Raw genomic sequence first — 27,480 nt, 5'->3', positions numbered from 1 at the left:
CAAACATGGATTTGTGCAAAATGAAATGTTGCCAGTGGACAGGATATCGTGCAGTAAAGAGGATGGAGGACAAGACATGATAAGACAGCTGATCAGTTTGTGTCGCTGACTCATCTACACGAGGCTGTTTGTACAGGGTATAGCAGCCTTGAAACCACTGCGTCTCCATATTTCGACGTATTTCAGCTTTATTCTCAAAATGACCGATAATAATTGTTTCCTTAATGTGGTTCTTTTTAGTGGAGGAAGCATGTTTCCATAGAAACAAGCTTCCATACTATTTGCCGTTTTTCCGAGCATTTCCACGACTGTCTGGCTCAGTGTTCCACATAAGTGAAGGGAGATAACAACGCTGTCATTACTTTCCTGCCCTGTAGGTGGCGCCTTGTCACAGGGTCGATGAAGTTTAGACGCTTAAAAAAATCTGCTGGCTCCCGAGATCGAGAACGCGCTCTGAGTCGCTTCCCCAGCATGTGTTTACTCCTAAAAGTTCCTGTCACTGTACTAGCAGGACTATGTCTGCTGTGACGCCTCCTGTTCATGGCCGGCATGTTTCTCATCGACGTGAGTTAGAAGAGCTACCAACGGAAAACCGGAGAAGACAGCATATTCCTCCGCCTGTCCAGGGTGGAAGGCAGGCACCACTGCACAGCCAGCGGCACCGGGTAAAGCGGCCGAGCGGCGTTTGTTGAGCTAGCCGTAGCCGCCTTTTTCAGATTTCATGCTAACATTGTGGCAAACAGGGCCGAGTTGTCAAGATCTGGGAGCGGTTTCACCGTGTCGGCTTAGCCTGCCGTCAGGTTTAACTTTGTTTTTGAGCTTTATCTGTTGTCCTAACGTAAACACTTGAGTCCGATTCCATTCAGATGTTATTTTATTCGAAGAATTAAGCAAAGGATCCGCGGACAGGACAGGATATAACTTAAGTCGGGATATTATAGAAGCCATGTAACATCATACAATATGAAGTTAACGATCCCGTCTTCTTGTAAGACGCATTGCTTTGTGTCAGAACACGCGATTGATCATTGAACCCACAGTAAACTTGATCGGTCAAAGTACACCAGTGGCAGTGGGCCCTACTTTAAATATCACAAATCCTCTGTTATTTAGGGCCCGAGCACTGACAGTGCGAAGGCCCTATTGTAATTGCTCTGTTTATTATTATTATTATTATTATTTCGGCAAATGAATTGGCCGTTTGAGGGCCTAAACATGCTCGAAAACTCATGAAATTTTGCACACATGCCAGGTCTGGTGAAAAATTTTGTATTTTAATGGTTTTACATATGAGCACTGGGAAATGGCTCTACAGCGCCACCTATGCCTTGTTAAATGCAGCCCTACGACCACATCGTTTCAGCTACATGTATGAAATTTGGCACACATGTGTATCATGCCGAGTCGAACAAAAAAGTCTGTGGGCCCATTGATGCAAACCCAACAGGAAGTCCGCCATTTGGAAGAGAAGGTGACATTTTGGCTCTAATTTTGCCATTTCCATGCCTCGAACTTTTGCGAACTCCTCCTTGGGATTTGGTTGTATAAGCTTCATCTTTGGTCAGTGTCAACTACACACCTGGGCCATGTTAAATTGCGGAGCTTTTGAGTTTTCACAATACTATGAGGCCGTGGCGCCATGGCGAATTTCGATGACTCGCCATGAAAATCTTATTGCCTCTCATTTTGTCATACATTTTCTGACCTTGACCAAAGTGAACACATATGATAAGGCTCCACCCCTGAACATATTTCAACTGCCATATTTGACACCAGGGACAGCGCCACCTAGTGGGAACAGGAAATGTCATGTTTTACACTTTGGGGTACAGTATTGTGATGGGTGACACCTGCAGCCTCAAATTTCTCCAGGAAAGCCTTAAGGAGTTGGTCTTGGGTTACAGTGAAAACTGTGACTTTTCGCAAAAGGGTGTGACCCCAGCAGCATGGCGAACTTTAATGTCACGCCATGAAGAAACAAATTAGTATAACTCAATGAAATCCAGTCTGTTCAGTACCAGACTTTACAGGCATGATGTCAGACCTGCCCTGAACAGATTGATGTGCCCATTGTCGGGAATACGTACAGCGCCACCTAGTGGCAACAGGAAATGTCATGGCTTTAATTTTGTTGTACTGATTTTCACAGGTTCATCGTGGCCACCTCAAAAGCGGTGAATATCAACATCAGTCCCTCGTGATGCTTCAGTGCAAAAATTGTGACTTTAAACTGAACGGCGCACCCTGGTGGCAACGCGGTCCACCATGAAAGATGAAGTGGCTTTTGAGGGGCTTGGAAAGTATATAGAGGCTTTAAATTTAGCACACCCCTCCAAATGGATGAAGGCTTTGTTGTCATGTGATCATTTTTATTGAATAGCGCGAAATGGCTCCACAGCGCCCCCTACAAAATTTCAAAACCACAGCCCCAGCTCTGTGTTTTATGTATGAGTCTGAAACCTGGTAAGCTTATAGGAGATATCAAGATGTACAAAAAAGTCTCTTGGAGCAATATCCAAAATCCAACAGGAAGTCAGCCATTTTAAAATTAATGTGCAATTTTGGCGACATTTTCCCCTCTTTTCAGGCTTCATACTTTGACGAACTCCTCCAAGGGATTTCATCATATTGAACCATTCTCCAGTGTGTGGAATCTAAAGACCTTTGTGATGTTAAATTGCGAAGCTTTTTACGTTCAAGGAAACGGGGTGGTCATGGCGGCACGTGGAGTTTCAATCACTCGCCAAAAAGCAGTAATCTGCTGTCACTCAAAGACACAAAGTCCAATCTCTCCCAAAGGTCGCAGGCGTGATGAGACTCGAGCTCGGAAATGTTTGTTATGCCATTTGTGCATAAGGGTTAGAGCGCCACCTAGTGGAACGACTAACAAATCATGAATGAATGAGTTGAAATGTTAGCTGGTGGTTAAATGCATGAATTCCATCAATGTGACATCACATCGGATGTGCTGGTTTTAGGTGTTGGGCGTGGCTCGACACGCCGGGGGTGCGAGGGCCCTCATAACGCTGCTTGCAGCTTTAATTCTAATTGTTTTCTTTATTATTTCATTTAATAAAGAAAACTGCATCTATTGTGGTGTTATTAGTTCAGCAAGCGAGTTTTTAATCGACTGCTGCCTTATTAATGAGCAACGGTAAATGTTCCAAAGTGGAAAAACAGGCATTTCAAAACTGATCTGCTCATTGTTTTGTGTTTTTGGAAATTTCAGTGTTTTAAAATTTCACTGCATCCAACATCTGTCAAAGAAACATTTAATATTTTACAGCATCCACTTTCCAAATGCAAAAGTAAATAGATGATCTCCAATAATCGGAGGCAAACAGCCCTGACAGCAGCGTGTCTGCATGTTTAATGAGAGAGTTATCAGCACTCTGAAGCCTGTGCTGCTGAAAACGGATGTTGTAATGCTGTAGATGTTAATAATAATCCAGTGTCCAACCTAACAGCCCCAGGTCAGTGGCTCAGAGCCCATGTACATTTTATTGGCCTGTAGAAAGAAAAAAAAAGCCTTTATTCTTATATTTTTCTAAAGCATTTGCTCTCCGGAGTGTAGGAGGACTCGGTTCCACATTAAACTCTCATCATCACTGCTGCTGTTGATTTTTCTGTCTTCCTGTTGGGAAACTGGTGGGCTCTTTATCCATACTTTCATTATTGCAGTGTGCTATGGTTGGCGCTATAGAGTGATGCAGTGAAACAATGAATTTTTATAATCGAGTTATTCCAAGTACTCGATGAATCAGCCCTACGTTATGCTTGAGTTGAGTTTTCTTCTATATGAACTATAAATGTGATGCTTTTTCACACAAGTGCCGACGTGGAAATGTAAGCTCGTATGTAGACGTGATACGTGCCAGCAAAGCTTTGATTTGCTTGACAAAGGTCCATTAAATGATCTTACTTTTTGAGCGCAGTCTTGGCCTCAGTAGATGTGAGTGTGTTTGGCAGGGACTAAACCCGGGCCTTGCTGTATTCTTTCACATCTCGTCACCACTGGTTACATCTGTAATGCAGTGTTTCCCACAGAATTATGTAGCATTTGGAGCAGTACCAAAGGCCGGGGCCACCCACAGACTCTTTTTAATTCATTATAAATACTACCACATTAATCGTCATAGTAATTTGTATCTTCCTAGCTGAATGGATTCAGCATTAAGCTTTGAACTGTATCTAAAGGGACACTTACTTTATCCTCAACCAAACAAACACGAACACACATAATCGTGTTTGATCAGCGTGTTGGTTTGTCTGTAGAAATGCCACGCTGGAATGAAGTTTTAGCTTGACTTGTCCAATCTTGTCGAGTCTTACTAGTCCTACTGGTTGGTTTGCTATCTTGGGTGAGATGCTGCCTTTATGGAATCTGAACTGTTACAAAAGCGGACAGTATGAGAACTGTGCAGTAGGGCTGGGCCATATTATACCGTTCACGGTAATACCGGTATAATGTTAGGCAACGATAGGAAAATGAAATATCGCGATAGAATGGGAGTAAAACGCGCATGCGCAGTGCCTTTGTTTTCATACGCACATGGCCGATTGTTGAGTGAAACAGATGAACCAGAATTGGTTTGTAAAAATGGTGCAACTTCAGTGATGTGGAACTGGTTTGGTGTTTGTCCGTCAGATACACAACAAAGCACATTTTTTTGCAGAGCATGCAAGCGGCCATCGTTATTGTCGGACTAAGATGCTCTTAAATCTGGGAGTAATCTGGGTCCTAAACTCCGTATTCTTCAGGTCAAACAAACACTGCAGCATCACTGAGAGTTAAAAACTGTCTAAATTCTTTCATCTTTAATAAAACGATCAGCATTGCTGCTTTACCAGGTGTAACTATAAAGTTTAACTTCCAGGCATCCATGAAAACAAAAGTTATTACATTTAACGGAGTTAGAAGTTAGCAGGAAGCTAGCGGAAGTTAGCTCGCTAGTTTCGCTAGTTACCTAAGCATGATATAGCATGTTCTGACTGAGAGATTTCTGAAAAAAATCAAACGTACAGCTCTGCTATCACTTCCAACATAAATGAAGACAGGAAACTAAACAGCAGTGACGTTTGTAGGGTTACTGAAGTTGGGCTAGCTGGTATATAATGATGTGCTACGTGATCGCTAGCGACACAGCTATGTTAGCATAACATAAACAGTGAAGCTGGAGGACGAACACTAACACTTTTCCACTTATAAAAGTTAACGTGAAGGTTCCTCATGGTTAGAGACAAATGCAATCGCATGGCAGGATGCTGTAAACGGACCAAACTTCAGTCAGGAGAACAACTGAGATAATCCATCCACAATACGAGGTTAGTCATTAATATACTGCAACAACATGGGAATAGAGCAGCTGCCAGAGAATTCAACATTAATGAATCAATGGTACAGAAGTGGAGGAAGCAAGAAGAATGAGTTTAATAAAGTTTGATTTATCTGACTGCTTTGTTTCACTTAATGTGCCTTATAATCCCGTGCACCTTATGGTCCGAAAAATGCGTACTGCACACTGCAGTTTAATGTTGCAAAGCACCTCTTTTTAACTTCAGTGGATATTATACATGGTTATGCTCAGGACATGTCAGCCCATTTCTACTGGAAATGCCTTTTGGTTAAACTTTCAGCAAGGAATTTGCATTTGCACTGTTACATTTTTATAAAGCTTTAATGTACATAAAAACCAGCTTCTTGTTTAAGTGAAAATAAATGGAAGGTTGTCTTTTTGCGCTAGTAATGTTGTGGAGTTGTATTTTGTCTCGCATCAATTATATCGTCGGTTATATCGTTATCGCAAATTTTCAAATATATATCGTGATAAATATTTTTGGCCATATCGCCCTGCTCTACTGTGCAGCACAAATGGAGGCTGTGGAGAGAGACTGAACTACTACACAGTTAACTTCTGCGTAGATAGGCTTCTAGACTCAGCTTGTAGCATGTTCCATTAGGTGCTAGTACCAGGTACTTTGTATTTTAAGTACCTACTCAGCTGGGGTTGCAAGCAGTCTGAGACGATCCAAAAATGTGACATCAGAGGACTGCATGTCACTGATTGCCTAGTCATTGGCATCACTAGATGAGGCTTTTGTAGGACACAACTTTAGACCACAAAAATGGGAGCTCTACTAAGTTGCCTGACTTTCTTTAAATCATAACAGAGCGTCTTTTTTTTACGCTGCAGCAGAAACTGTTGGAGCACACTGCTGAATAAGAGCAGTTCATTAGTAGATGCACATCCAGTGTGATAGCCACACTGCTCTTTAAACCGGTCAGCTCACTTCTCTGGCTAAGCTAAAACAACAGCACATCATTACAGATACAAAGAAGTAACTGAGCGTTATAATTATGTGCTTCTCAAAGCTTCCGCTGTCACTGACTGTAGCTCTCTGCAGATCTCCACAGTGCAAACACATTGTGGCTGTCAGTTTCTCTACATACTGTCTATGTATAGTTTAACATTTTTATTTACGTTTGCTATTCATCTGTTCACAAGTTGAATTATTCTGAGTAAAAGTAACCTCTGAGGTCAAGCGTGCGCATACTCGTTTCTCACAATGTTTCTTTTCATTTTTTTCACTTAGTCGAGTAAGTGGTTGACAAAAATCTTCACAATCAGACATTTTCTTGCCCAATATATTACAGGATGCACTATAAGCTGTCTTACATTTTATACAAGTGTTGCATTAATTTACCTGCCATCTGAATTTAGGAATTCGTAAATATATCTTTGCCTCCACAGACTGATGTCAGCCAGAACCGCCCTCGAACTGATCCCAGTGCAACCTGGTCCCGCACGAATGATCCCAGTACCAGAGAGCCTCTGTTGGACGACTGTGAGCGAATGGGGACTCTGTTTGGTTCGCTCAACAAGTGTCTGCGGGGAATGGGCTTCAGCCAGATGTACTTTGGGGACAAAATAGTGGAGCCGGTCGTGATCGTCTTCTTCTGGCTGCTGCTCTGGTTCCTGGGCATCCAGGCCTTAGGACTGGTGGGAACTCTGTGTATTATCATCATCTACATCCAGAAATAATGTTGATGATTTGAGTGGTGCTTGGTGAAACTCTGGAGAGGCCTGTACTTATACACTCTTGGTGATTTACGATGCTTTATAATTGTGATTGTCCATCTGGAGCCTTCACTTGCTTTCCACAGTTGATGCAAACAATGGAGACTGATTAAAGAAAAACCAGCACAGAGCCAGATTAATGGATTTGATCATCTTGCAGTATTTACCACAGAGGACGCGGCGTCAGTTTGGGGTATTTTTGTGGCTGGTTTGATTGCATGCACGTTTATGTTCATGTACATTTTTGGGAGAAATATTAAATGAATCCCACAAAGATGATTCACTAATGTTTTCAGTGCACAGTTCACTGTGAACTGTGTTGAGTGTAATGCTAACAGTGTCTCATTTTGGGCCGGATGTGGTTGTGATTGTGTGTCTTTATTTGGACAGAGAAGGGCTGATTTATCGAGTGCATGAGTGATGTAGAGGCCTTCATGCTGTGAGCACAGTAGCTGAGCTCTGGCTCATCGTGCTTCACTCAGTCCTCATTCTGCATCCACATGTTTCTGCATCAGGACAGAGGAGGAGAATCCCGATGCATGGAAGTTACAGTGACCTGATGGGCTTCCAGTGTGTCAAAGATCATTCCACAACGACACAATCTGTTGTGTGTTTTCTCAGCCTGCACAAATATGGCGACTGTTTTCTTTCTTTCTGATTTTACAGTTGTTACGAAGCAAATTGAAATGTAATTTCCAATGTGACAATAATGAGACTCGGAGCTGCACGATGTGACGATGTGGAATTTTGACTTTGACGCATACCTGCACCCTCACACAGCCTGCTGAAAACAAACCGTGTTGTGCATGTTTAAGAGTAACGGTAACATGAACAACTTAGCGGTTACGCTCAGATTTCAGGTTTATATGGTGGAATTGTAATAACAGCGCCCTCCTCTGGTTGAGTCCTGCACTACACCTGGCCTGTCAGATTTATGCAGAGAATCGCTGTCAGCCTGCATGACCACACAGTGCATTGTCCGTTCTAACAGAATTTGCCTTGATATCAAATTATCTAAATTGCCATCGAACTTTGAACTCCCATCAGCTCATCTGAAGACTTTATCGGTCATGCTAATAGTGAACACAGTCCGTAATCTCTTAATATCGTGTCATTGCCAGAAACACCTTTAGTCTCCTTTGCAATGATTCTGCAGGATTTTATTAGATGGTTAAAATTATTTGAATAGATTTAAAGTGAATATCATTAATGGAGTGTTGTCACACCCACACCCACATAGTATGACATGCATGCTGCTGGGAAAAGGAGAGAAAAGAAGAGACTGAAAAGTTTATTTCCGCCTCCAGGATGACCAGAAGAGAACACACAGTTCACCACAATGTAACCAGTTTACTTAAGAGCGAGGTTATCTGAGCACGTAATGATTTAGTGGTTCTGGAGTTTTTTTCTTTGACTTGAAAGTGGAAAAATTAAGCTAGAATGATACACTGGTGAACTTTGAGGACTAATTCCTGCCCCATGCAGCTGATCAGAGCCACTGCATGGTCTCTGTGGGCAGTCGAGTATTTCACCGCAGTCTTCCACTTTGTGTTTGCTAGTGTGGTAGAGTGGCTGTGAACATCAGGCCAGGATGTTGTATGTTCCTAAACTAAATGCGATAATGAAGATATTGTTATTTTGTTAAACACAAGTGTGTGACAGCGTGTTCAGCTGAAATCCTAACATCGCACACTTTAATGTGTGCTGTGCAAACTAATCTGTGACCTCTCGGGTTTCCAAAGAGCTGAATGCTTAAAACAGCAAATGCTGATGTGAGTAAACCCTGGACTCGCCTTTGCTCTTGTCTCAGGTTATTTAAGTATATTTGTGTTCAGACGTGCAGGTGTCTACATTAACTACACTCTAATCATGGGGAATGCATAATCACAGATGGTAAGCTACTGGTTTCCAATGGCCAAGCTACATTTGTCCCTCCTTTAAGATGCTGCAATCAGCTATTATCAAAATAAAGTATTTTTCATATGGCAAACATGTCATCTAATGATATTCCAGTGTATTAATAAAATGTTTTTAAAAATATTCTCTGGTTGTACTGTGTTTAAAAAAAAAAAAAGTTATTCCCAGAAAGTAACAAATTACTCTTTACTTAAAAAAACATAAGTAATCACACCATGTAGAAAGTAATTTGTTACATTAGTTCCATCATATTTTTGTTACTTGGCAACTTAATATGGAAAGTTGTCTGCCATTAAACAGCACAAGCTTACAGTAAGTTTGTAGGTCTGTAAGACTAGGAAGAGATCAAAGTGCCAGGACATTGTGAGACCACACACTTTGAGCATCGAGCTGCATCTGGTTTGGATGTCACGTCCGCATGTTGTCTTTGCAGGTGCTTGCAGAACTTCAGTGTCATGTTTTGCAACAGTAGGTGTTTCTGCACTGGCACAGTTTATACCTTATTATCACATTGTTTTTCATTTGTGTAATAACTGGCTGTAATACTCACGTCTGCTCTCCTCCAAAGCGGTACATCATTGCCGCTTGAATGAGCTGAGCTCAGGCAGTTGTTGCAAACATTTACCTTATAAGCCCCAACAGATCATTTCTATGCATCTGTCATTCAGATTATTAGTACAGCAATGTTTTATATATTTTAAATCTGTATGCAACAGTCTGTAGTAGTCATCAGGGTAGACAGTCGGATCCATTCTACAAGTGAAACGTTGTTCTTCACTTTTCTGTGTGTGAGCCCACAACTACAGATTACATGTATTCACAGTGGATGGTAATCAGCTCGTGCTAAGCTGTCAGCGTGACATACAAATAAACTATAATATAAATCTCAAATATTTATACACTTACAGTGGGGCAAAAAAGTATTTAGTCAGCCACCGATTGTGCAAGTTCCCCCACTTAAAATGATGACAGAGGTCAGTAATTTGCACCAGAGGTACACTTCAACTGTGAGAGACAGAATGTGAAAAAAAAAATCCATGAATCCACATGGTAGGATTTGTAAAGAATTTATTCGTAAATCAGGGTGGAAAATAAGTATTTGGTCACCTCAAACATGGAAAATCTCTGGCTCTCACAGACCTGTAACGTCTTCTGTAAGAAGCTTTTCTGTCCCCCACTCGTTACCTGTATGAATGGCACCTGTTTGAACTCATCATCTGTATAAAAGACACCTGTCCACAGCCTCAAACAGTCAGACTCCAAACTCCGCCATGGCCAAGACCAAAGAGCTTTCGAAGGACACCAGGAAAAGTATTGTAGACCTGCACCAGACTGGGAAGAGTGAATCTACAATAGGCAAGCAGCTTGGTGTGAAAAAATCAACTGTGGGAGCAATCATCAGAAAATGGAAGACATACAAGACCACTGATAATCTCCCTCGATCTGGGGCTCCACGCAAGATCTCATCCCGTGGGGTCAAAATGATCATGAGAACGGTGAGCAAAGATCCCAGAACCACACGGGGGGACCTGGTGAATGACCTGCAGAGAGCTGGGACCAAAGTAACAAAGGTCACCATCAGTAACACACTACAACGGCAGGGAATCAAATCCCGCAGTGCCAGACGTGTTCCGCTGCTGAAGCCAGTGCATGTCCAGGCCCGTCTGAAGTTTGCCAGAGAGCACATGGATGATACAGCAGAGGATTGGGAGAATGTCATGTGGTCAGATGAAACCAAAGTAGAACTTTTTGGTATAAACTCAACTCGTCATGTTTGGAGGAAGAAGAATACTGAGTTGCATCCCAAGAACACCATACCTACTGTGAAGCATGGGGGTGGAAACATCATGCTATGGGGCTGTTTTTCTGCCAAGGGGACAGGACGACTGATCCGTGTTAAGGACAGAATGAATGGGGCCATGTATCGTGAGATTTTGAGCCAAAACCTCCTTCCATCAGTGAGAACTTTGAAGATGAAACGAGGCTGGGTCTTCCAACATGACAATGATCCAAAACACACCGCCCGGGCAACAAAGGCGTGGCTCCGTAAGAAGCATTTGAAAGTCCTGGAGTGGCCTAGCCAGTCTCCAGACCTCAACCCCATAGAAAATCTGTGGCGGGAGTTGAAAGTCCGTGTTGCTCGGCGACAGCCCCAAAACATCACTGCTCTCGAGAAGATCTGCATGGAGGAATGGGCCAAAATACCAGCTACTGTGTGTGCAAACCTGGTAAAGACCTATAGTAAACGTTTGACCTCTGTTATTGCCAACAAAGGTTATGTTACAAAGTATTGAGTTGTATTTTTGTTATTGACCAAATACTTATTTTCCACCCTGATTTACGAATAAATTCTTTACAAATCCTACCATGTGGATTCATGGATTTTTTTTTTTTCACATTCTGTCTCTCACAGTTGAAGTGTACCTCTGGTGCAAATTACTGACCTCTGTCATCATTTTAGGTGGGGGAACTTGCACAATCGGTGGCTGACTAAATACTTTTTTGCCCCACTGTATGGCAAATTGAAGTAAATGTAGGTGGTATTTCTGTCAAATGTACTGCTTATTTTTCATAACTGCAACACTCTGAATACAGTGGTTCCCTCGCTAGGTTCACTTCTCGCGGCCTCGCTGTTTCGCAGATTTTTTTGGGGGGGAAATGTGAACACTGTGTCATTGGTTTGGCTGTCAAACATCTAATACACCATGGATCAGCCTTCGCCTAGTCTCCCTGATGTGCACTTCTTCTGTTGCAACACAGTATTTTATTCTCTTTTGTATAGTATGTTATTCTACTTTATCTTCTATTCTATTGTTCTTTTCTTAATTGTTGCTGCTTTTAACTTTAACTGTCCACTTCCTGCCATGACCAAACAAATTTCCCAGGTGTGGGACTAATAAAGGTTTATCTTATCCCATCACATCAGAGGAGTCACCCCGTGGTATTCTGAAGATAAGTAAAGACAATAGATATAAACACAGAAGCAGCACAGATTCCTTTTGGCACAACACCGGCTTTCACGTCCTCGGGGGACGTAGCCCTTGTACCTTTTTGACTTTGCTGTGTGGGTATGTGTGTCAGTGATTTGAGTGTAATATTCCCAAATTTGTGTGCATTTCATTTCCAATACCAGTTTTGCCTTTTTGATGATACGAAATGTTCTTTTTGTCTCAGCTTTTGTTGCTTTGCTGTAGTTTCTCTTCACACACATGCCCACAAAGTTATGGTTGATGTGATACGATTTACAGGAGCGTAAAATCTTCACGTATTAGTCAGATCTGTTAGCGTATTTACCTACCATCCAAAATGTGGTTACTGTGGATGAATCCTTACTTGCATTAACTGTAAGATGAGAAAACAAACGCACTCAGGTCTGCTGTAGCTGCATTCTTCTAAACAGTTGGTGTGGGTATGTGCAAAAGCTCAGTATACAAATGAAGAATCACAACAGGAAACAGTCTTTTTGAGGATTTTTCCACATTTCCAGATGCAGCAACCTTCCTGTTTGTCATCTGACAACCTGAGAGAAGAACAAGCTTCCCACCTGCACTGCCGGGTTACAGGACGTGTCAGTCAAAATGATACCAAAGATCTGCGCAAAATCATTTTCTGACACCTTTATTCATTTACAAAGAAACATCAACATATGTTGCAGCGTATACAGATGACTGTGAGCAAAATGAAAGTGCATCGTCACACAGATCGACCTGCAGTAACACAGGTGTACACTTTGATATCAGGTAAATGTTTGAGACCAATAAAAGTTGAATCTCATGGTAACAAAGATCAATAGTCAGAACACAAAGATAACATTCAAAGTTTTAGTTTTAAATTATGTATATGCAGATAAACATACTGAATACACTAACATTTACAAGCAATGTACAGTATATACAGTGCACTTTCACCTCCACAAACCTGTGAAGGCTGAAATATTCAACAGGAGTCAACATACAAACCTTTTCAAGTATATCTGTCGGAGCGATTTTCCTCTGGAGAAATTCACCACCAATCAAAATTTTAAATAAACATTAAAAGCAGCGACCTGTTAACGCTTTAGAAACAGCTGCTCAGCTCCAGTGGAACGATCACATCTTCTACCACACTTGACAAAGCAGTAGTGCATACACTTTACTGTACACGCCAGACTTCTGGGACCACATCATTGTCATGTCAGACCTGTAGACACTTCACATGAGAACTGAAGCTGAGCGTGAATGAATTACTGAGCTTATATTTCATGAGTTAAAGAAATTAACAAACTACGTTTGGCATTTTGAGTCCGACTCCTCACTGACTGAGATTTTGAACTAAAAATAAACAGACAATTTCAAGACATCACACTGGACAGGGGCAAGCTGCTGTGACTTTTTTTCAAGAGTTATTTATTGAACTCCTGATAAATCCAGCTCAGTGTCCATTGCCAGCCTCCAAGAGGATGCGGCTGGGCTCAGTGAATTTGGCTGTGACGATGTAAAACAGAGCGGGTCCTGGCACGAGGGCCAACAGCGGCAGGTCCTGTTCCAGCTTGTCCAGTCGGGAGATCGAGATGATGCCGTAAGCATGCAGCAGCCAGTGGCTGAACAGGACGATGAGACGCTTCTTCTTGGCAACCAGATTCTTAAAAGACTGTGTTCAAAGGAGATGGGTTATGGTAAGTGGACAGAGAAGAGAAATAACCCATACACATATGTCAGCTTCCAAACGCAAACAAACATGTGCAGTAATGACAGCAAACCAGACAGAGTCCTGAACATACATGCATACGTGTGTGTGTGTTCACAAGTTATCATGTTCGTGTGGGGTCTGTCTACACTGCCTGCCCGCTGAGGGGGCAACAATACCCCATCAGCCTTTTACAGGTAAGGGGTTTAAAAAAAACACAACAACAACAACAACCATCTACAGTCTAGAGTAGTTCCTAATTCCTAAATGGTTAGTGCCCACACAATTAGTTTGGAGGAGTCATTTTGCTGTTGTAACTTTATACAAGTCGATGAATAAACACTGTAAAGAAGTATAATTAGTATCCAACCTCATATCAAATCGAAGAACTTCTTGATCACAATTGTAAAGTTAAACTGGGAAATAAGAAATGCCCACACCGCAGTGACTGTAGTTACCTGTATCTCAGAGGCAGACATGTAAACAGCCAACGTGACAAGAGACAGGACCAGGATGATGTAGGGGAATGCATAGTCTGAAACAATAACACAGTCGTCTTTACTCAGAGTTATTTAAACAAAAAGGGCATTAGTCATAGTCTTATGAAAGCTGTAAAACAAAAATGATACCACAGTGTGAACTAAGAAGCAGAGTCCCACAGGTACTCACAGAGCAGTCCTCCTCCTATAGCCTGCAGCACAGTGAGGATCGGGAAGAAGTACAGAGCAGCATAGATGCTCTTAAAACGGTCGGATTTGCCCAAACCACACGCCATCTTCTTCACCAACAGAGGACGCAGCATCATCATTAGTATCAAGCAAAATGCATAGTAGATCAGCACGATCGTGTAGCTGAGAAAAAGGACATTGAGGAGTTCGTGTTACGCTGATGCAACAGATACAGAATGAATGACAAGCCTGAGGTGACCTCCCACCAGCCTATGCACCAGTTCAGAAGGAAACTGCACAAGAGTTAAAAAAGAGAATAAAGAATCAGAAGCATGTTGATCGGTTTACTCATTCAGCAGGTGTCTGTTCAGCTTGTCTAATAAACAAAGTAGCCTCGATCATTCGTCAGTGTGAGGCTACTCTCCTGCTGCTTCATATCGAATGAACCTCCCAGTGTTTCTCCTGTCAGCACGCTGCTGCCAGCCTCCACCACCCAGCATCAATGTGTCCACCTGTCATGATCTGCAGTGTAACAGGAGGAAAAGTCATCTAAGAACTCATCTGACTGAAACACTAAGATCCAATAAGTAACCTCAATCTTTTGAATAAAGACTGGGTATGCTGGTCTCTCCTCAGCTTGCTGCCTGTACGTTGAGGTTTTTTCCCCAGTTGATAACAGGGTTTGTTCCCTGTGCCTCAGGGTCAGGGAACAGTTCCTGACGAGCGACAGTTCAGAGTACCCAGCCTTCTTAAAGTTGCTGGTGTTTGAGAGCGCTCCGTGTCTCTGCTGTCACTCATGTAGGCATCAACAGTGAGGCTGAAGGCACTGACTGGGAGGAACCACCTGCTTGACCTGAACCGTGTTCTGCTGTCCATAACTAAGCTTTTTCTTATTTAACGTATAATTGTATTTTCTTTTTTTAAATTTTGCCCTAAGACACAGAGCTCAGTGTCCCACAGTATGGCCTTGATGCCCTGCTGCAAACACACCTTTGTCCTCTTCTGTGGAGTGCTGGGAATTATTGTTTTATGGTTAATTGTAGAATTTGGCAAAATGATTACTGGTAATACTCACAGTGGGTACACAGCTTCCTGAGTGCAGTGTAATGTGTTGACATAGTCTGGACTTGGGTTGTACAGCATCGTGTACCAGTCTGAAAGCATTTGCACTCGACAAGAACGGATAGTGAGCATTCCCACAGGCTCTGTGACCAGCAGAGTGACCACAGCTGACATACTGCACTCCAACATGGCGGTCACATGTTGGAGTAAAGCACTGGAACTACAAAGGAAGAGCATGAGATCAAATGACAGAAAGAAAACACACTGTCCTCACAGACAAGAGCACTAAAGGGATTCTGTGCTTGGAACAAATACTCCCTAAGTTAGACATGTTTCATATAGCACCCCAACCAATCACAGCAGATGGCCCCGCCCCTCCCTGAGCCTGGTTCTGCTGGAGGTTTCTTCCTGTTAAAATGGAGTTTTTCCTTCCCACTGTCGCCAAACGACTTGCTCATAAGGGGTCATATGATTGTTGGGTTTTCTCTGTATGTATTATTGTAGGGTCGACCTTACAAGATAAAGTGCCTTGAGGCACTGAAATGAAGCCAAAAATTGTCACACTACAGGAAAACCTTAAAGACATAAAGCCCTGGGTAACTAGTTATTTTCTACTTCCAAATTCAGACAAATCAATGTTCTGAACAAGACCTTCAAAATTAGACATTTATGAGTGATGCTGAAAAATTAGTTCATACCGCAACTTAACAGCAGCACAATTTGAATTCCTTATTATTCAGCTATCAAACACTAATTAGACTCAAAATGCCACAGTGACTGAAACAGGGGGGGTTGCACACGTGTTGAAGAACAAAACAAATAGTAATATTAGACAAAAACAACCCAAGTAAGTACAAAATGTGCTGAGGGCAAAACCTTCTCCAAACCTACTGTATATGGTCTTATTTAAGAGTAATTGCCTCCTAAACCTACTAACTAGACCCTTAGAAGCAAGAACTGCAATCAAGCATTTACAATAACTGGCAATGAGTCTGTCACGTAACTAGAAGCTCATTTTTCTTTACAAAACTGTTTTAATTCAGCTACACTGCAGGGTTTTTCAGCGTGAATGACCTGTTTAAGGTCAAAGCTGTTTATTTTAAGCCCTGACACTGACTACACCAGTCCAAAACCTTCATTTTTTTATTTTTAAGCCATTAACAGGTGGACGTGGGGGTTTGTTACTGATCATTGTTCAAGTGTGTTTGAGCTTCTCCTCCATGATTTTCTGGTAGAGCGCAGAATTGACTCCATCAGTTACAGGAAGTCAACCAGGTCCTGAAGCAGCAAACAGCCCCAGAACAAACTGACACCACCATGTTTTACTGCTGCCATGTGTTGTTTTTATGAAATGCTATGTTAGTTTTACAACAGATGTAATGTGACTTCAGATCTCTTCTTGTCAGTGCACAGCATGCTTTTGCTTTGTCCAAAGTCTCTGGTGCAGGGGGCAATTACTTTTCCTACATAGTACCCTGAAAAATGCATTTTATATTTACTTGATTTATCTTTGTCTAATATTAAAGTTAGTCGTAGTTCCCTAGATATAGCCAAGCTATACCATTCAACATTATACTGTGACAGGAATAGAAAAAAGTGTAGTTCAACATGAAATCCTGAGAACTTGAATTTGTTTGAAAACATAATAGTAAGGTCTCCACTACTGAAGGCTTGTAGAAAGATAGGGGGCTGAAATTTAAGGGATGGCAATCAAGAACCTTGTAATTATCAGTCTGCTCGTCTGTGGATTCTGCTTGTCGTTTCCACTTACACTACAGTCAGCTGGAGGAGGGAAATAGTGGAACAGTCTGCAGCGTAGATGTGGACGTTATTTTTGTTGTTATTGCACAAAAGGACGACAGCATGTTAGTAAAGTTCAAACTGCATCCAGAACAGAAACAACTGCATTGTACTGCTAACAGAACATCACAGACAACGCTAAGCTAGCCAGAGCGATATTAAAGCTGAGTAAATGCTGACCGGGCGGGGGCGGGGTCACGTCAGCCCCGTGTTCATTTTTATTTGAAGTGTTTTCTATTTATTGTTTCATTATGACTTTCTTATAATGCTACAGTTATAAGACGGAGTGTTTTTGTCATAAGCCGTACTGCTGCCACAGATTAACCTTTCAGGTGCGTCTGGTATTAAACATAATCTAATGTTAGGCCTGTGTGCAGGCTTAAACTGCTTATTTGCCTTTTTTCAGTTACATGTTTTCATAGAAGCAAAGGTTAGAACAGCAGAAGTCTGAATGTTATAATTCAAATTTGGGACTATTTTATTTCACTTAATAGAAAAAGTACATTACTGCTACAGTTTACATATTCTTTACATTTGCTATTTTATATAGTAATATTTTATGTTTGGCCTTTAGAGATGTGTTTACAATATTAATTACACATTAGACCAGAAGTGCCACTGAGTGCTCATTATATAAACTCTTCATTAAGTTTGAAGTTATGCAATATGACTTATGGACATGATCACTTTGGTCACTTCACACAGAAGTAACTTCCTCTGTACAGCAGCAGCTTTGGAACTCAGTCTCACCTCTTCTTTCCAGAGTACCATTCAATAAAGAACCAGTGCAACACAAGAGGCAACATGGCCATAAACCCCAGATAGAGCCAGTCGTAGATCTCAGGAGACTCGATGCAGCGCTCACACACTTTCTGCATGTTGGCCCGCTCTCCTCGAGGACAAACCTGCCAAAACACATTATTGTGAGTACAATCTGAATCTCATCCAAATCCACTCTTAAAGCTGTCTTTCATTTAATTGCGCTGCTACATTCATTCAAATCCACCATTCAATGCTTTTTTAATACTTTGAATACAGAACACAACAACTGAACGTTACAACTTAACAATTACAGTTACTGCTTTGTGCTTACAACATATAAACGTAGTAAAATTAAAAACGTGATGACCTCAGATTACAGGAACAAAAGTCCAGACAGTGACTATAAAAACGACTGACCAGGAGCAGTCGCAGGTGTCACAGCTGGTTTATTTAACGCTTTCTTTGGTGTGTGGGGAGACGTTGACATGCACTCTTCATTTTGCAGCGGATGACTTTCAGCTGGTGGAATAATTTCGTGGTACTGCTGCCTTTTGCTGCAATAGTTTTACAGCATGTTTTGCAAATTTCTGCATTTCGTTCTGCATCATCCTTGTGAAAACGAGTCAACAGCGAGTCTCGTTCACTCGCTCGTCTGTCACCATATTTTTCCCTAACTGGTAGAATATAAAGACGCATGCTCAGCACAGTGCGCCAGGTGGAAAATTTTCCAGTTGGGAGGGGGGATTAATGATGCATTTGCAGCGTGTGGGAGGAAAAAATGATTCATTATCTATTTTACACACGGTTATTGTAACTGAAAATAAGAACACTGGTAGAGTAATGAGCATTTCTTAAGTGCTGGCTAGTTATGACCTTTCTAAGTGGAGACGGCATGTTCTCTCTGTGCCTGTGAGAGTTTGGCTTCTCCAGCTTCCTGCCACATGTCCATTCATGTCTCTGCACTGTTCCTACAATTAGTGATAGTCCAGGCTGTGATAGGCTCTACTGGCTCACAACTCGAACAAGCAGGACGAGCACTTCCGAATTTCCTCAGAACAGTCTGCTACACCACAATGACTGGATCTCAATATGGAAACCTGAATTATTATGAGCCGCGCTCTCTTTTATGATGCAAGGCGCAAAGTTAGACATACATCCACGTACTGTCTATCCAACAGCACATCAGCAACAACTAATGTTTAGTACTCACACCACATTCTCCCTCCACTGAGCCGTTGACCATCATCCTGCCACAGTACAGCCCTGGACATGTTGAACTCACGGCCACAGCTGCAAGCATACAAAACCATTGTGAAGTGTGCAAGCATCAATACTATAGTACAGTATTTTCAAACAATCAGGATGCTTGAAACTTAAAAATTGAGCTGTAAACTTTCTTTTAGCTTGGTGGTGGTATAAAGTTCATTTAAAACAGGCATGTCCAAAAAGTCTGGCCCGGGGACCAATCATGGCCCTTTCTGCCTACCTTAAAATGTATAATTTGTGGCCCACCGCCACAAACAGGATTAATAAAGTGTAATTTCTCTGTTCCTCATGTTGTCAGCAACATGAGATGTAACCAGTGAGTGTATACACCAACACAATACACACAATGGTAAGTCTCTTTAAAAATTAACCTGAGATTCAGCAGCTTTATCCCACACAGCCTGATCTTTGTGTTCATTTACTCTCCATATGCAAATGAAAAGTCGTTTTATTTTGTAATTCTTGTGTTATTGAAAATATTTTGTTATTGTTATGATTTTTGAAAGAATAATGATTATATCTCAAAAACAAAAGATTGAGTAAGATTGTTGGTCCTGGGTGACAGACTGGATGATGATGGCAGTGCAGAAGATGACGGGCAGCTCCTGTGACAGGTCGAACTTCCTGAGTTGCCGCAGGAAGTTCAACCTGTTGGGCCTTCTTCCAGACACAGTGTATGTGAAGAATATTGTACTTCCCATGAAAAGATGGATCCTAGGAATCTAAGGCAATCCACAGTGGGTGCACAGTACTGTTGAAGATGGCGAGAGTAGAGGGGGGGTTCTCTAAAGGTCCACTGTCATCTCCACAGTCTTGAGCAGGTTCAGATCCAAGTGGTTCTTACTGTGTTGTGTGTATGTGACTTCAGGTCATCATACAGCCCACTCCAAAGTCAAAGGTAAATCCCACAGAGCACCACTGCACCTCCAATCAGAATCATGGTTAGGTTGTCTGCGTCGATGAAAACCAGGGAAAATATACGTAGAGAGGACCGTTTAAGAGTTCCTCTCTGGTAAAATGATGGGAGGATAACAGCAAAAGACGGAGCAAAAAACACAGGAACATGCAAAGCATGAGAACACAAAGCGCTGAGGCTCCATCCTCAGCGACATCTCGGATCATCTACTGAGCAGATGCACCTGTGGTATCAATTTCAAAAATCCAAGATGCCGTCTTTCTTGAGTTATCATACTCACAAGATTTTTTAATAAAGTTTGACATCTGACCTTGAGATCACTAAGATTTCAACTCATGTGAGATTTTCAATGTTAGACCTATGGTATGAATTTGAACATTTCTTCAGTTATCACATCCGCAAACTTGGGTGTCGACCCTGGCCCAGCAGGGGGATAAAGATACCCCGTCAGCTTTTTACAGCTGAGGGGTAAAGAGTAGAGGGTTAAAAAAATAGCAGGCCTACAAACAAAGTCTTTTTCTTAAGAAATGGAAAAAAAATTCTGCAGGACGCAGAACCTGAGAGAGCATCTGACCCTTCAATCGATCCCTCTCTCGTTTGCTGAAGCCGGATCAGAAATGGTCACAGCAGAGGGTTTGCTGTCATGAAGCAATGTTTAAGGAAAGGAAACAGGAAGAAAAGGTAGACCAAATTACACAAGAACTGAACTTTAAAAACAAGGAGCGACATGTCTATTGGAGTGATGACTCTAAAATCTTTGGTTCAAACTTGTACATAGAAAGCGTGTATAGAGCTTAATGACTGATTGTCTACTATAAAACACAACGGATGCGCTCTCCAGCCAGTGGTGTTGGAGAGGTTGTCAAAATGAATGTAATTATAAACACAGACATTACTGTCAGGCATCTCTCTCCTCTCGGTTTCAGTGGGATAACTGCGCGTCTTATTTCTGAGTTAAGCCTCCCATGCAACACAGCAGCAGAGACGGGACACAACAACAAGACCCCCCACTCACACGTACACGTTGCGTGAGCTTGAGATTAACACATATCCACTCCAGTTCTTAGGAAAACTGTACACACGCTACTGCAGTGTATGTAACCGGCATGCAATATTTCTGTCACTTAGATAAGCTTCAAAGGCCGGGCGGTTGTTAGCTAAACTTCCAAGCTCACAGCTAAGGCTAACTTCCACATTTTATAAAAATACATATTATGAGAAACGCCGCAAAGTCTCTCAACACCTTAGGTATCATGTGAGGAAACGTGAGGGCAAAAGGCGACCTCAACTTACCCATTTTGAGAACGATATGACTTGTAAATCTGCCTTTTAAAACCACAGCTTAATCGTGTTTGTTTGGGACTGCTGTAACCGGAAGTGGACCAGAACACTTCTCTTGTTTAGCCGACTGGTCTCCGCGTAGTGCTGCCCTCTGCCGTCTGTCGCTTTTCACTCCTTCTTGACATCTGTGGGGTTTTGTGACATTTGTGTTATTGTCACCTTCTGAGCTGCACCGGAATACTCAAAAACATCTGTGCTTTTTCTGTTTCTTATTTTTTAAGTGGAGCAGGTGGAGGAGCCTCAATATTAATTGCCATGGTTAATTCAGTAAGATATAAGCAGATGTCTCATAAGCTAAGCTAACTGACTTCATTACTAAATATATTTGTTACTGCGTTTATGCACTTATCACTTGGATCTCATAACTCATCAAAACAGTTTGTACTTTTGTCAGTCAGAATTTTAGATCTCTTGCGTTCCTGAATACTGTCAATCATTTAATTCGTTTTTACTATCAAATGACTTCAATCTATGTATGAGGGAGCAACGCCAGTAACACATTGTCAAAGTAAATGGGGTCTTTTGCACAGGTCAGTTTGTGTTGTGAAAAAAGGCATAACTGTTTTGAGGACATTCATTACAGTGATAAGCATCACTTTTCTGTGAGAACTGTGCCATAGTGATTGAGAAAAACTGTAATCTACCAGAATTTTCCCACACAACCATCTTTAGGGTTTACAGACACTGGCTTAAAAAAGAGAGATGCAGAGACTGGCAGTTCTCTGAGTGAAAATACCTTGTTGATGTCCGAGGTCAGAGGCTGACAGGAAGGCAACACTAACTCAATCAACCACTAGTTACAAAAGAGAGAAGAACATCTATAAACGCACAACACATGGGCTACAACAGCAGAAGACCACAAGAGGTGTCACTCCTTTAGCCAGGTCCAGAAAACTGAGGCTACAGTTCACAATGACTCACTGAAACTGAACAAGAAAAGATGCTGTACTCCAGTGACCTCCACAGTCCAGTAGAGCACCATTGGGATGAGCAGACAACAAATCTGACAAACAGTGAATCAGAATCAGAAAGGGTTTTATTGCCAAATGTTGAGCAGGTTTACAACATTAGGAAATCGCTGCGGTGCTTCAGTGCAAACATACTGTCATAAATTACGCTTAAATAGACATGAAAATAAGAATGAGAATAAGAATTAAAAGTGCTACGTAGATAGATATATACATGATATATACATGAGTGCAGGTGGTGATCAGTGCAAACATGGAATGATGCAGTGAACACAGCGTAGGGTCATGTGTTAGTGGCGGGAACAGTCATGCGGTTATTGTTCATGTGTCCAACAGCAGAGGGGAAGAAACTGTTCTTATGGCGAGAGGTTCTGGTGTGAATGGACCGGAGCCTCCTGCCTGAGGGGAGCAGGTCAAACAGACTGTGTCCAGGGTGAGAAGGGTCAGCTGAGATCCGAGCTGCACGCCGCAATGTCCTGGAGGTGTACAGGTCCTGCAGAGATGGGAGTCTGCAGCCAATCACCTTCTCAGCAGAGCGCACAACACGCTGCAGTCTCTGTTTGTCCCTGATAGTGGCTCCAGCGTACCACACGGTGATGGAGGAGGTGAGGATGGACTCGATGATTGCAGTGTGGAACTGCATCATCGTCCGTGTTGGCAGGTTGAATTTCTTCAGCTGCCTCAGGAAGTACATCCTCTGCTGGGCTTTCTTAATGACGGAGGTGATGGTGGGCTCCCACTTCAGGTCCTGGGTGATGGTGGTACCCAGGAAGCAGAATGAGTCCACAGAGGTGATGGGGGTGTCAGTCAGGATGATGGGGGGGAGTGGGGCTGTGTGCTTCCTGAAGTCCACAATAATCTCCACTGTCTTCTGGGCATTCAGCACCAGGTTGTTGTGGCTGCACCAGGACACCAGACGTTCAACCTCCCTCCTGTAGGCAGACTCGTCCCCGTCAGAGATGAGTCCAATAACGGCGGTGTCATCTGCAAACTTGATTAGCTTGACAGACTGGTGGGTGGAGGTGCAGCAGTTGGTGTACAGGGAGAAGAGCAGAGGAGAAAGAACACAGCCCTGAGGGGAGCCGGTGCTGATGGTCCGGGAGTCCGAGACATTCTTTCCCAGCCTCACATGCTGCTTCCTGTCCGTCAGGAAGTCAGTGATCCACCGGCAGATGGGATCAGGCACATTCATCTGGGAAAGCTTGCCTCAGAGATGGTCTGGAAGGATGGTGTTGAATGCAGAGCTGAAGTCCACAAACAGGATCCTGGCGTAGGTTCCTGGGGAGTCCAGATGCTGCAGGATGAAGTGTAGGGCCATGTTGATGGCGTCGTCTACAGACCTGTTGGCTCTGTATGCAAACTGCAGGGGGTCCAGGAGGGGGGCCGTGAGGGTCCTGAGATAGGAGAGAACCAGGCGCTCAAAAGACTTCATGACCACAGATGTCAGAGCCACGGGTCTGTAGTCATTTAGTCCAGTGATCCTAGGTTTCTTGGGGACAGGGATTATGGTGGAGGACTTGAAGCAGGCGGGCACATGACAGGCCTGCAGTGAGGAGTTGAAGATGCCAGAAAACACTGGGGCCAGCTCGTTTGCACAGTGTCTGAGGGTGGCAGGAGACACACCGTCTGGGCCGGGAGCTTTCCGAGCATTCAGGTTCTTAAACTGCTTCCTCACATCTGCTTCATGAATATGAAGAGTTGTGGTCGGAGGAGGTGGTGTGAAATCCTCTTTTGTGTGGGGTGAGGAGGGGGGTGTTGTAGGTGAAGTGTTTGAAGGTGGTGATGGCTCTATGGAGGGGGGGGAGGTGGGGGAATGAGTGTCCAAAGTGTCTCTATTGTTGGGGCCGTTGGAGGTGTGAAGGCTGCCTGATGGCTCGTCAAAACGTACTTGGCCTCTCTGTAGCAGTCCCTGTCTCCGCTTCTGAACGCCTTTCTCTTTTCCAGCCACAGCTTTTTGAGTTTAGGAGTAAACCAGGGTTTGTCATTGTTATAACTCACCCTGGTGCGTGATGGCACAATGCTGTCCTCACAGAAGTGGATATAGGAGGTGACAGTGTCCGTAAACTCGTCCAAGCTGTTAGAAGCAGCCTTCATTGTGTCCCAGTCTGTAGACTCCAAACACGTGCGAAGCTCCTCCACAGCCTCGTTGCTCCACAGTTTTTTGGTCCTCACGACAGGTTTGGAGAGCTTCAGCCTCTGTCTGTACGCGGGGATTAGGTGGATCATGACGTGGTCAGAAAGTCCGAGTGAAGCGCGGGGCACCGCACGATAGGCCCCGCTGATCGTGCTGTAACAGTGGTCTAATGGCCTCTCCTCTCCTGTGATGCTGTTGTGTTAATATGGAACAAAATCTCTAAGGAATGATTCCAGCAACAAGCTGAAATTCTGCAAAGACAAACTACAGCAGCTCTGAAGGCAAAATGCGGTGTAAGTGTACCTAATAAAGTGGTTGATGGATGCACACATTACTGCAGTGTATGCAACTGGCATACAGTATTACTCTCACTTAGTTAAGCTTCACTTATTATTGCTCTTTTGTACATATTTGAGTCTGAAGTAAAAGCTAATTCAGTGCTGGACAGTATTCAGGAAAGTGACAGATGAAATGTCATCAACAGAACCAAAGTTTCTTTAGCACTGAAGCACGTGTAGAAAAATTAGCTGTGTAAGAAAGGCTAGTGTTGTGGGGACATGTGTCACTGATCTGACAATTGCAGTAAGAGTAGAGCAGAATCCCCAAAAGTTGATTCTGTTCATCTGGACGTAGCGTTTTGAACAGATGAACACAATCAACTTTCAGGGATTTGCTTACATGGATGATTGAGCATGCATCAAGTAGAGCAGAATGACTTTTCTGATACGAGATTTGCACCCAAGATATAGAGAGAAACTGGTAATCTCAAAGTGAACCACCAACTTTCTGATTGGTAAACGACCCACTCTACCCCTTGTGCCAGCAGCCATACTAAACAGATTACGAATGCTGCGGAGAACAGAAAGGAGTCAGAGGGCACAGCAGCGGCAACAACACCTTGGCCTGATACATCCTAGATTCATGATATAAATTGGAGGTTTCATCAAATTCGATCCACATGGTGGAACCCACGATGTCGCTGCTCCTGTGGGGGAAGATGACGCAGCTACATAGAACAGGACAGCAGGTCAGAGTAACCTCCCACACCTCTACAATGGTGCTGGGAGGCTCTGGACAGCCCTGAAGCAAGTCTTCAGGTGTTGTAGCTCTCAGTTGAGTCCCTCACCCTCTCCCGCTTCTCGGTCGAGTTTCCTGGATCTGAAACTGGTGAGTAAGCACTGGTTTCCTGTACATCTCTCCACCCCTCTATATTCTTCCACTGGGTTTGTTGTTTGTAGACTAGCCTATACCTAAAGATACAGTGAAGATTAGACTATGAAATAAGACGTTAAGTTTTGTATTCAATTGAGTACACAGATAAACTATATGAAAACACCACTGTGTGTTGTAACCGAAACAGGAAGTGGTACTGCACCGCAGAGAGCCAACACCAGTTCCTCATCTCCAAAGCAACCTCCGTCTCACCTGGACTCCAGCCCTTTGGCCCCTCCTCCATCCGTGTCTGTGGGAGGTCCGATGACACCTCTGGATTTGATCATTCGTTTTTATTCATCTCTGGCTCTCTTTCACTGTATGTCTCTGTCCTGTCCACACACCCCAAACCAGTCGAAGCAATGGCCTCCCCACCCAGAGCCTGGTTCTGCCAGAGGTTTCTTCCTGTTAAATGGGAGCTTTTTCTTCCCACTGTTTCCAAAACGCATCCTCATAGGTGGTCATATGATTGTTAAGGTTTTCTCTGTATTATTGTAGGGTCTTTACCTTACAATATAAAGCGCCTTGAGGTACAAATGGGATTTGAGTAGTACCCAGTAGTTCAACCTTTAGTTGAATTGTTAGTCTGCATGCATATCGATCCCTCTTGATCGACTGGTTCATTTGCACTTGTGCTACAATCAGTGGATTTCAGTTTGTGTGCCGGAGAAAGAAAAGATATGGATATTACTTGTATTTTATTTTTAAATGACGAAAGGTAAAATGAGGTAGGTAATTGCGAGACAGTGTGTTTCAGCTATTTTATCAAGTAATTTTAAGAAAAGTCTTCTGTGTAATATGTGTAATATATTACTTGTTTTGACTAACGACCCCAAGAGTGTTCACAACAAAGATGGGAAATACCTCGCACATGCACAAACATTTGACATGCATACAATTTATTTGCAGAATATAATGTCTTTGATATGTTGCTGCTTAGAGTGAAACCAATAAGAAACCAGTAAAACCAGCAGGTTTAGGAACAGCTTCTTCCCCACGGCTGTCACCGTACTGAACTCTGCTGAACCTTTCCATCCACACTCACTTAACCCTTCTACACTCCTCCTCCCCCCATCCCTCCCAGTGACCATGATCAGGACTGTCATTCATTCTCAACATTCACCATATGCTCACATTGGTTACTGCTATAGTTTAGGACACTGACATAACATCGTCTCTGTTATAGTGCTCACACTGTTCACTATTATAGTCTGTCAGAGCTCTGTGCTTCCACTGCTGTAGAGCTCTGAACAGCAATATAGAACATCTGTATGCTATAGAGATCATCTGTATATACATATACAACATTACATCTGTACATTTGTCTGCAGTTCATCTGTATATTTGGTCTCTACTTAACTTATCTGTATATAATCTGCTCCTATTGCACTTACTGCTTAGATGCAAACTGTATTTCTTACCCTGTATTTATACATGTGAAATAACAGTAAAGTTGAATCCTGATTGTTTTTGTGATTTGGCACTATATAAATAAAACAAAACTGATATGAATTCAAATAAACTAAATTTTGAATTGAATTAATTCATATATAGTGTAAAGGACCATGCACCCAGCGAGCAGAAAGGCCATGACACACACGCAAGAAAGCGAACAACACCAACAAAAACAGGGAAATGGGCGGCAGCAGCAGAAGCATTCAGGGAGATGAGTTTCAGGGTGCTGTCTCAG

General features: G+C 42.7%; 2 protein-coding genes and 1 long non-coding RNA gene across 5 annotated transcripts in view; 2 read left to right on the top strand and 1 right to left on the bottom strand.

Annotated features, from left to right (window-relative positions):
- Nucleotides 1–27,480, top strand: part of LOC146646011 (uncharacterized) — a 238,836-nt gene that overhangs the window by 154,277 nt on the left and 57,079 nt on the right. The gene's annotated exons all lie outside the window — the stretch shown is intronic.
- fam241a (family with sequence similarity 241 member A) lies at nt 420–9,119 on the top strand. Its single transcript, XM_085391778.1, has 2 exons — nt 420–665; nt 6,753–9,119. Exons 1-2 carry the CDS (start codon nt 516–518, stop codon nt 7,041–7,043), a joined length of 441 nt encoding a protein of 146 aa, XP_085247904.1. The 5' UTR covers nt 420–515; the 3' UTR covers nt 7,044–9,119.
- On the bottom strand, nt 12,599–21,563 carry jkamp (jnk1/mapk8 associated membrane protein). Of its 3 annotated transcripts, XM_085391609.1 has the most exons (7): nt 21,429–21,542; nt 19,164–19,243; nt 17,942–18,096; nt 15,405–15,611; nt 14,331–14,512; nt 14,120–14,196; nt 12,599–13,625 (listed from the first exon to the last, which is right to left on the bottom strand). In XM_085391609.1, the coding sequence occupies exons 1-7, from the start codon at nt 21,430–21,432 to the stop codon at nt 13,407–13,409; spliced, it is 924 nt and encodes a 307-aa protein (XP_085247735.1). In that variant the 5' UTR covers nt 21,433–21,542; the 3' UTR covers nt 12,599–13,406. The 3 variants fall into 3 exon arrangements, with proteins under 3 accessions (XP_085247735.1, XP_085247736.1, XP_085247734.1); XM_085391610.1 differs by lacking the exon at nt 19,164–19,243 and having other exon boundaries at nt 21,429–21,563; XM_085391608.1 differs by lacking the exon at nt 21,429–21,542 and having other exon boundaries at nt 19,164–19,253.

This window comes from Rhamphochromis longiceps, linkage group LG19, assembly GCF_057381845.1.
Source record: "Rhamphochromis longiceps isolate RC_006_pf linkage group LG19, R_longiceps_female_GT1.1, whole genome shotgun sequence".
Taxonomy (NCBI): domain Eukaryota; kingdom Metazoa; phylum Chordata; class Actinopteri; order Cichliformes; family Cichlidae; genus Rhamphochromis; species Rhamphochromis longiceps.
The sequence above is the reverse complement of the archived record's forward strand: the minus strand, read 5'-3'. Positions and strand labels throughout refer to the sequence as shown.

What these genes read in the sequence shown, in the direction of transcription:
- fam241a (XM_085391778.1), top strand. Translation starts at nt 516, where the DNA reads ATGTCTGCTGTGACGCCTCCTGTTCATGGCCGGCATGTTTCTCATCGA. An exon ending in TGCACAGCCAGCGGCACCGG is followed by an intron (nt 666 to 6,752) that starts GTAAAGCGGCCG and finishes TTGCCTCCACAG; the next exon opens with ACTGATGTCAGCCAGAACCG.
- jkamp (XM_085391608.1), bottom strand. Translation starts at nt 19,253, where the DNA reads ATGCTTGCAGCTGTGGCCGTGAGTTCAACATGTCCAGGGCTGTACTGT. An exon ending in CAGGAAGCTGTGTACCCACT is followed by an intron (nt 14,513 to 15,404) that starts GTGAGTATTACC and finishes CCTTTTTCTCAG; the next exon opens with CTACACGATCGTGCTGATCT. An exon ending in TGTCTGCCTCTGAGATACAG is followed by an intron (nt 13,626 to 14,119) that starts GTAACTACAGTC and finishes CTTTGAACACAG; the next exon opens with TCTTTTAAGAATCTGGTTGC.